At 40.3% G+C, this 10,274-nt stretch overlaps 1 protein-coding gene across 2 annotated transcripts in view; it reads right to left on the reverse strand.

Moving 5' to 3' along the window:
• Window positions 1-7,516: 7,516 nt before the first annotated feature.
• ANKRD28 (ankyrin repeat domain 28) overlaps window positions 7,517-10,274 on the reverse strand; it is a 74,332-nt gene continuing 71,574 nt past the window's right edge. For both annotated transcript variants that reach the window (XM_009069201.1, XM_009069199.1), the window contains exon 28: window positions 7,517-8,229. In XM_009069201.1, coding sequence (XP_009067449.1) covers window positions 7,943-8,229 — 287 coding nt within the window. In that variant the 3' untranslated portion in view covers window positions 7,517-7,942. The remainder of the gene's footprint in view (window positions 8,230-10,274) is intronic.

Genomic DNA, 10,274 nt, shown 5'->3' on the forward strand with positions numbered 1-10,274 from the left:
TACAGGTAGGACAGAAAAGCATTTGTGATGCTTATTGATGCTTCTGGTACCACATGACAGGTCTGAAAGAATGAACAACTGGAGATTTCAGCTCTCAGGGCAAGTCTCCCCACTCCACTTCAGAGGCTAAAAAATATGCATGTCCTAGCACTGTTTGGGATTTAGTTCCCAAGCAGACTGTTACCACACCAAGGTAGACTGAGCAAGTAAATAGCGTTACATGTATTTGCTATGCTTAAGGAAAGAAGAAGTATTTATCTGTGAAATGCTTGCAAAGTGTGTCCCACGGGGCTGTTCTAACTCTGGGTGTGTTAAAAGCGTTAGAAAACAGTTCTGGCCTTATCACTTGCATGGGGCATGTGTCTCTGTCTCCTCCCTGAAAAGAGCAGGTGCTTAGAGTGTGTTCTCATACCTTGTTCCCTTCACCCGAGAAAGAGAAGCCTTTAGCAAAGAGACCCTGGAAAGGTCAAGCAGACAGTACTAGACGTGATGGATTACCAGTAAGTATCTATTCCCCTCTCCCATCCTGATATTTGAGTAACAACAGATGTATCCATGCTGAACTGGGGTGACCAGGCAGTAACAGTGCTTACCACCACACATCAGAGGCTTTGGGAAGTCAGCACTGGAGCAGCAATCCCAGCACTGCCCTGTTCCCAAACAACCTGGTGTTTGTGTGAGTGAAGGTACTTACCACTTACTGAGGAGGTGTGAGAGCCTTCAGTAAGGCTGATGTTCACACTCATGAAATACTGTAATGCAGCCTCTCATCTAATACCTTGTGATGGATATAAACAGTTTTGTTAAAGCTTGCTGAACCATTTCTGTCGTGAGAGTGGAGCAAAACCATACCTGAACACAAGGATCTGCTGATATGTGGGAAGGACAGCTGAAGTCTAGAATAGCTTTAAACTACTTGGTCTGTTGAGTGAAGTGACATCAGGATTTGGAAATTTGTACAGACACCAAAGGAACTTCCTTTTTGAGACAGACAGTGGGGAATAGTATCTTTAAAGGGCCTTGCCACTGCTCCTGGGGGGGAAAGACAACCACAGAAACTGTCTGTCCAGGTGGGGGTAACAGCATGTGAGTCAGAGGTGTTGGGGGTTCCTCATAAGGGATCTGCTGCTGTGGGATTCAGTGAATTTTCCAGGTGGGTATGGGGATAGTCTGCTTACAGTGAGATAAGCCATCAGAAAGCACACCAGAGGAACAGGTGGAGAACAGGACCTTGGAGTTCAGCTATTGAGAGGCATGTGAGCAGGGTGAGGAACTGGTGACACACTCGTACAATCTGTTCAGATCAGAGACCTTCACACTGCACAAGTGGGGGACAAGCTCCTTTAGGCAGAGCTCGACAAGTGAAATGAAAACCCCAGATATTCACAGGTTGAAGTGAGAGTTATCACTCCATTAAGTTTTTAATAGTCAACAGCAAGGGAAGTACTTCAGAGAGTCACTGTACTCTCCTTCCTCCCTGCCCTGGGAGAGCAGGTGTAGGCAACACAGGTCATACATAGGACACAGCAGTAGTACCCAGAGCAGGTCAAACACACTTCTGGTAGAAGAGATTAGGAAGGTTGAATTCAGTAAGATGTTAATAGAGTGTAAGAAAGATTTTTAAGATTTTAAGAAATCTCTGCAAACAACTTCAGTAACAAAGTTTGGCAAGGGACAGAAAATACATGCCAGAATAGGATGTGAATCATCAGATTTTGCTTTAAAACTATTTGAGTTATCTAATATATTCTTTTAACACAAAAGAACACGTGAGACCTCAGCCTTAACCTTTCAGAACTTGTCAGCTCCCAGGTACAATGAGAAGAAAACCTGCACATCTGTAATTTGCCAAGGCTTGAAAGCAGGTTTTGTTTCGCTCTGCTGTAAACCTGAATAGCAATAGTTCTGGTTGCTTCTATTGCAATTTTAATGAAAAAAAGAGAACGTTAAGGTGGGTTTTTTTCTCTTAAAATATTTAGTGACACTATCAATATGAAGACAGCTTGAAAGGCTCTTTAGGTTCTCTATTATTCAGCTATGTTTACATTTACATGGTGAATGACTGCAAGATTCCTTTCACTACCTCAGCTTGAAAACTGCCAAAACATACCATGGAATGGAGGGAGCTCAGTTTATCCTAATGTAAAATAACACACAGCACACTGGGGAAGCATGGATAATTTAGGTACTGCTTTATTTAAAGACACATACAGAGCTAAAGAGACTCAGATACCAGGTTGGAAAGAGCTGTGAGAAATCTTCAAGTCCTGCAGCAGGGATATTCCTCTTCTTCCCGTCAGCAATGTTCAGTTGCGAGATGAGTTGTAGAAATTGAAAATTTTTGGTTACATCTCTTAACTAATTTGCCCCCAGGGAAAGGGAACCAAAGCACTCTTGTGATCTTCCTGGGCTCTAGATGGCTGAACAACCGAACGAAATGCTCTCTCCAAGGCTGCCATTCCAGACCCTCTCTCCTGAGAGGATAACAGCTCAGACTGGGAGCCTGAGGGACATTGACAACATCCAGCCAGGCACCTGCTGCTCCTGTTAAGCAGTAAAACGAAGGGATTTTTGTGATAAGGCTTATAGATCATCATAATAACAATCATAGAGTATTTTCTTGAGAATATCCAGTTGTTTTGCCATTTAAATTAATGCACAGTGACACCTTTGCACTTAACATTCTGCAAAACATATGGATATTACAGTGAGGAAAGGACTCCAGAAAACGCAAACAAAGAGGCCTGCACTGTGTCTCTTCACTTGTCATAGACCCACAGAACATCCTGATTTGAAGGGAGCCACAAGGATCATTCAAGTCCAGCTCCTGGCCCTGCACATGATCACCCCAAGAACCACACCATGTGCCCGAGAGCATTTAACACCTCAGGTTTGAGTCCCTCAGATGCATGTTTTATAAATTCTCATCTTGCCCAACTTCAGAGTCACAGCTACATATTTATATAAAAAGGTTTTTCAGCCTAATCAGGATTCTTCTCCAACTGTCCTGTCAGTTTCTGCAGTGTATGAAAGGATTATAAGGAAATCATCACAAATCATTGAGATTACCATGAGGCAATTACTACCAATCTTGGATTTAAAGATTTATACAAGTTTGCTCGACCAGCCCTAAGAATTTAAATACTTACTTTTTCCTGATACTAAAATGAATTTTGCTGGTTTAAATCCACACCTATGGAGTCGTGTTAAAAGCTTAAACTACTCATTAAGAGATTAATAAAGGCCCTTGTCTCCAGAGTTGTTAGTCTGATTTCAACCAGGACTGGATTATCAGGAATTATTGCCATCAGGAGTCAATGCTTTTTAACCAAAAGCATGATGGCATTTCTTTTGGGAAGTGGGTATGTACCATCAGCAGAGGCGCAAAACAATGTGGTGGGACATGAGGAAGGTCCTCCTGCTGCTCCTGCAGCTGCAGCCAGGGAAGCCCACGGAGCTCCCTCATCTGTCCTGTGCACAACCTCCAATTCTCCAGAACTGCTGTTTCCATAAACACTTAGCCTTTTTATTTAGGTTTCAGTCTTTAAGATGTGCACCTCACTGATCCAAACACAGAATTGGGTAGTGTGGGCTCTCTGGAGGCATCTAGCATGTGGGTAACATTCCACAATTCAGACAAACTCCTCACAAGTCAGTGCTAACCAGGTCTTCTTGTGCAGTGTCCACTGCTGCTTGAGATCTTTCTGCAGGCTGCTCCTCTCACCCAGTTACTGCATGATCAACAGAAAGGTCACCACATTTCTTTTTTGGGAAAAGAGAAGCTGAGCTACCAAAACACTTGTGTTATCTTCAGCCAGCTGCATTTAATGAACATTCTCTTAATATTTTTTGTAAACGAGAATATAAATAAAGCATGTTGTTCTGGATTACTACAGTAATTGTTGTCTTTAAATGGACATAATCTCTGGGAAAGACAGGAAGGCAAATTCTGCTCAAAACAAGGATTGGGTTGGAGAATCTATAAACATTATTTCATGCTTCTTTTTAGTTGTCTTCCCTACAGTTCAGGTAACAGTTTTGGAGTCTGTAGTGCCCTTTGTGTAGATGTTAAAAGGAGCAAAACTTTGGAGTAATTAGTTTTTAAATATTAACTGGTTTTGACTAAACATTTGTTAATTCTTTAGCCTGGTAGCCAAAACCAGGACATAGCCAAATCTGAATTTCAAACAAAACATACAATCAGAAAAAAACCCCCAAACAATTGCAACCAAAATCTAAGTTTAAAAAGTATCTTATTTCTATCTCTGATTGTTCCACATATATTTTACAATTATTTGGGAGACATTTGGGAAGGCAATAAAAAGTAATGGAAAGAAAATGCAGGAAATACTAAGGTCAAGATTTTAAAAGAATTACGAGAAAAAAAATCTCCTTGATTACAGTAGGGTCAATCTTGTAGAGAGACAGACTGAGTCTTCATTTTATCTGCATCCAGCATTTATGCTGCAACACAACACTCTAAAAGTGACAGCTCAGCCTCTGAGGCTAATCTTAACTAACTTGGCATTTTGTCCTGCAGAACATTTATCCTGAGAACTGAAAAACTCATAAAAATCCCAGGAGTCAGAGTACACAGAAAGCTGAGCAAAGCCAGCTGTCCTCATTCCTGAAGTCCATTTGATGTTTTTTTTATCTCCCCAAAACATAAAGGGTTTCTTTTATTCTGATATATTGCTTCAGTGGTCCAGCCAAGGCTCACTGCTCTCCCTTGGTGAAAATCCAAGGGATTGTTTGGATGAAGGCTGTAAGAATAACTGTGCCATATTCATCTGTGCAAAAAGAGGAGGATTTCTTTTAGAAAAATGGAGGTTCCAATATCATTTTCTGGACACAAACAGGTCTCCAACTGAGCTATGAACACTTGTTTTTTTATAAACCCTCCACCAACCACTGACAGAATTATTTGTTTTACAGAAACAAGGAACCTGCTGTTCCTTGACCCCTCACTAAGAAAGTGGCCTCTGACCACAACAGCATGGGCTTTAAACAAATCACCTTCCATTCCTGGGATTAGCCCATATTATAATAATAGTCTCAATTATCACTTACACGGTACAATTACTGTCCTACCCATACTGCCAGGTTGTAATGGAATTAATGTCAGTTTTTAACAGACATGCAAATTGCAATCTACAGGCTCACTGAGTAAACTGCAATGGTGAGACAGAGGAGACACAAATCACATAATTCTGAATTCCTAGATGGGTTTAACAAGTTGTAATAAACAAAGACATTAGATATTTAGCTTTAAAAAGATCACAAAACCTGACTTAAAAATAATGTAATTTAATGCAGCAAAAAAACCATTTCTTCCTCAAGAGGTGAGTTGCAATGACAGGAAAGAAAGGCACAAATTCTGATTGACATAAGGAAACAAACATGTTCAACACCACTGTTTTCTGCATTTCCTGGATTCCGTCTCCAAATCTTTAACGTTTAAACCAACCAACACCATTTGAGACTTTTCTCCTCTGTCATCCAGACACACAGTGGGCATGAACACCTCAGCCTCTACTGCACTAATTTTTCCGTAAGACAGGAATGTCCCCTCCAATAAAGTGTCCTATAGCTGCAGACTCCACACAGAGGTAACAGGTCATCTTGAAGATGACAAAGGTCAGCATAGATAATAAAGGTCTATTGATATCATCTTCTCACAGTGCCTTGGAATCAACAAAATGAGTTTCCTTACCAAATATGCAGCTGTTACCCTTTAAGTAACAGACATGCTACGTGGCATCCTCATGCAGATTTCCCACGAGCATGAGAGGGAAAAACAGGCCCATGCTGCTTCAGCCTTTGAATTTATAAAGTAGCAGTGAATCTCAAGACAGGCCAATACAGACCTTTTGAGTGCTGCCTGTGTGCTCAGCCGAGGCACAAACATCAGCCACACACAGCCACACGTGAGAGATTTGGAGGGAAGAAAGCACAGCAAGCAGGGTCTCCCTGAAGTCATCTAATTCTGCTCACAGATAAACATATTGCATAGATAAACAATGAGCACAGGCACGAATGGTTAAGAAAGTAATGCTTAAAAGGAAGCCTAAAGGAATAATGAAGTAATTTAACATTTAAAACTACTTGAAATAGTAACTTAGAATTAAAGTGCTGGCAAAGCCTTTGGGAAGTAGGTTTTATAAATTCTAACAGTTTGACAAGAGACTTTGTCATTAATGCTTAGTACATACAAATAAATTAGTAGAACTCACATTTGGGTTTTATTATACTCCGTAAAATATACAGGAATCTTGAAGTACTGAAAGAGTGCAGGTAAATACAGCGTTCAAGCAGTCACTATTTCTATGTACATGCTCGTTAGCTCTTCAAAAATCCCACAAAATTATCAAATAGATCAAAATATTGTCCCGTGTTTCCACACTATGTTCAGAAAAGCAGCTGATAATTTACAATATCATAAAGATTTCCAGTTTCACAATACAAAAAAAAAAGGATAAAAATGAAATTGGAATCAGTTTGTAGTAATTTATTTGTACTTTGCCAGGACACGCAAGGATTCCTTGCATGTACAGGAACAAATTCACTTGAAAAGTAACAGTTATAGTTAAAGCAGAGCCAAATAAAGTAAATGTTCATATTTAACAGACAAAACTTCAGCTTACTGATGTCAGTTTTTCATTCTTCAGGCAATTAAAAAAACCACAGTAGTCTGTTATAAATTAAAAAAAATATTTGGGCAAGTCTGAACTACATTACAGGGACCTGTTTCTGTTGTTTATTTTCTAAATGGAGCACAACAAAGATACACAGCTCTTCCCACAGACCAGACACTGTACTTTTTTCTCTAATAGGGAAATATATTTTTAAACTCACCTCCCCCATTGTAACTCCAGGATAAAAAAAAAAGAAAAGTGTTCGGAATATACAATTTTAATCTTACATACAAATTTATGATGTAAGGAAGGGGATAAATTATTGAAAAGAATTCTCAGTCACAACAGGATTATCGAGACATTTCAATTTTTTTATGCAGTTTCATAGTTTCCAAGTTACTCATGTATTTTTAAATTAACAAAAATCTCAATCCAAAACCCAAAAGTTAAAAAAATCTAAAACTGTGCAAGAATTACTGCTTCCCTCCCACATCTCCCACCCCTTCCCTTGTTTATTACACTGTACATTTTTCACCCTGACTTCACCTTGTTAGCTGGTTTAATTTTAGTATTATAAAAGTATGACAAGATCATTTTCATTTCACCTAAAAGAAAAAAGAAAATAAAACTTAAAAGTACATCTGCTTTCTTTCATGGTACATTTAATAGTGTCGGAAGGCTTTCAAATGATTAAAAAAAAATAAAATTCAACATTTAAAACCAAATCTAAGCTTCTTTTCCAGAAGTAATTAAGGTTTGGTTGAAACATCTCAAATAACCTATTCCAGTTTTCACAAAAAAGTATTTAATTAAAAAAATCTTTAAGTTATTTGGTCCTTTGGCAATTTGCAGCACAAACAATGCCTACTGTACCAAACTCATTTATTGCCTTCAAAATGGTTTTAGTTTTATTGAGAATACTTAAATCTAGCATCCTTCGCGTTGTACAAGTGTTGTTCATTTACACCAAGTCGGGTGCCCAGTCTACAGGAATCACTCCTGGCACCAGAAACAGAATGGTAGAATACAGTTAAATAAAACAGTTTTGACATTCTTTATTTTTTAATTATTTTTTTGCCATGGATTCCAAGTAGTTATTCAAGAATTTATGCCTCTTCTGCAAAATATGCTCTTAAAAATCTTCCTAGAGTCTCGCAGATTTGTTTTTTTATATGCAACCACAATAAAAAAAACATCTTCTCAAGGGTCTGTCCTCTTTGTGTATTCAAACACCGACAGCTTTCTGATAGCACAGGCCTGACCTTCCAGCGTGAGGGTTCACTCTTCAGGCCTACAAAACGTAGCTTCTAATAGGTCTCAGAATCTGAGTCATTGAGCTCATCTTCTTCTGTGTAGGGGTAGCCACCTTCCCTGCCAATGTTGTTGAAAGTACAGTAAGAGCTATGGTCACTCCTCATGATTGGCAAGGAGTCGAAGGTGACAGTTTTTGAGGTGTTGGTGTAATGGTTAATGGCATTGAACGTCAGGGAAGGTAAGGTGCTGCTGGATGAGACAGGCATCATGGTGGCCAGAATGAGAGCCAGGCAATCGGCCACGTCTTTGTTGGGCGCGCAGGCCAGAGCCGGGGTGTAACCTAGGAAGCCAAGGAAAAATAAAACCTTCGTTTAAAATTTCTCCAAGATACCATCATTTTCAGCTGAAAAAGTACTTTACATTGCTTAGTTCCACACTGTTCAATAAAAAAATGAAATACATTTTCAATTAGAGTTTTTAAACTTTCTAAACAACCTTGAAGTTAATGGGCTTCACAACACAGATGGAATTGTTTTGTTAAGCACAGTCAGACACTTTAGGGCAGCAAGAGAACCCTGGATCTGAAAATGGTGAGGAAGTCACCTGGCTGGGGAGAGACAACTCACGGCAGCCAACAGTGATGGGTGAAGGCATTCACTAAAGAGCCCCTGCAGAAACTACAGCCCAACGTGTTAAATGTTTCTTCATCCAGAAGCTTCCATCATCACTGTTCATCACAGACAGCCACTCAAATAACACTGTCCTATCTCAGTAACAAGCTGGCTAAAGCATCAGGGCCAGCTAACTGGAAAGGCAGAGTATGCAATTTCAATTAACCTATACTGTATTACCATATACAGTAATGTAGACTATAAAGCCAATGTCTAACCTTTATTTACAGGATATCAATTAAGTCTGAGGAAATGCCAGCTGGGTTAGCAGGGTAGGACTTGCAGAGACACCTCTTGGTTGCCCAACTGGTCCAGCCAAACCTCTGCCAGGCTATGGTACTGTGACAACCCCCAAATGCAGAAGGTCTCAGGATGTAGAATGATTTGCGGTCAGGCCATGTAGCTGTGACCTCTGTTCTGGGCAACCATGGCTCTAATAATCCTCCAACATTGCTCCTTCTTCAGCTTCTCCCTTCCCTATGTACTTGCCTCTACTTATTCAGTGTCAAGAAAACCACTTCAAATTCTCCTTATTGGAGATCTGTGCATTGCTCCAGTCTCAAGCCTGACCACTTGGCATGGCACCCGAGGGCAAGCTCTGGCACAGCTGTGTCTACAGCACCAAGACACTGCACTTGGTGGTGACACTAAGCCCTAGAAGCAGGGCAGTCACCTGAGTACAACCACAGGCAACATGTCACCTTGTAGCATTTCTCACTTTGTGTGAAAGAGGTCCATAATGAGCTGAAAAGGAAGACTAATGTTCAGATACACTGAGGAGTCTGAAGTCCTGTACTACCCTCAGTCCACAACTTAAAGGTGTACAACACCTAAGTAAAAAGCGCACGAGTCATTTTAAATAATAGATGGCTCTAGCACAAAGCACACGATGGACTTCCATCCAGGCCTTAGGAAAGCATGGAAACTGAGGTAATGCCTGTTCTACCAGCAAGTGCTTCAACTACTAAGGAATCATCTTTATTGTAGAGGTAGATCCAGGTCAAGTTTTAGCACAGAGCTCAGAAGCAGTTACTGTGTTGTTTCAAACAAGTAGGCACATTATGGAAAATAACTGCAGCTAGAAATTGAGAAAACAGCAAGCAGGGGACAGTCTTGCAGTTGAACTATTATTTGGTCAGGACAGACCTTGTGCTTGATGCTTGGAACAGAGCAAGACAACAGTCCCTGCCCAAAGGAGCATACAATCCAAGGAAACACACAGATAATTCAAGCACAGAACGCACCAGCTGACCATGCGATAGGGCCGTACAGAAGTGCAGCGCAGCAGATGTTTTCATTGTTAGTAAGGTACCACAGCACTTAAACAGCTCAGAGTTAACAGTGACAGTCTGCAGAAGAGATACATTTTGAGAGGATTCAGAAGCAAGAGCCAGAGCTCGCCACACTCGGATGATGACTGCATTTCAGGCATGTAAGGCAGAACAGAAGGCTCAGAACTGATACTCAGATGCAAACCACTTAATATCTACAGTGCTGGAGGTTGTATGAAGGTAAGGTGACACACAAAGTAAGTTTATTCAAGCTGGGCATATTCAACACCATTGCTTTAACTCACGTGATTTGGTAAAAGTTCCAATAAGAAAGACAAGCAGTCACCTGCTACCTTTTCAGGTTGTGTGGCTTTTTTCCTGCTCTCCCTCCCCTTTCCCCCCTTTTAAAGACTGCTAAGATCTGGAATACTCATACTTACACT

Source organism: Acanthisitta chloris, unplaced genomic scaffold, assembly GCF_000695815.1.
Source record: "Acanthisitta chloris isolate BGI_N310 unplaced genomic scaffold, ASM69581v1 scaffold13962, whole genome shotgun sequence".
Classification (NCBI taxonomy): domain Eukaryota; kingdom Metazoa; phylum Chordata; class Aves; order Passeriformes; family Acanthisittidae; genus Acanthisitta; species Acanthisitta chloris.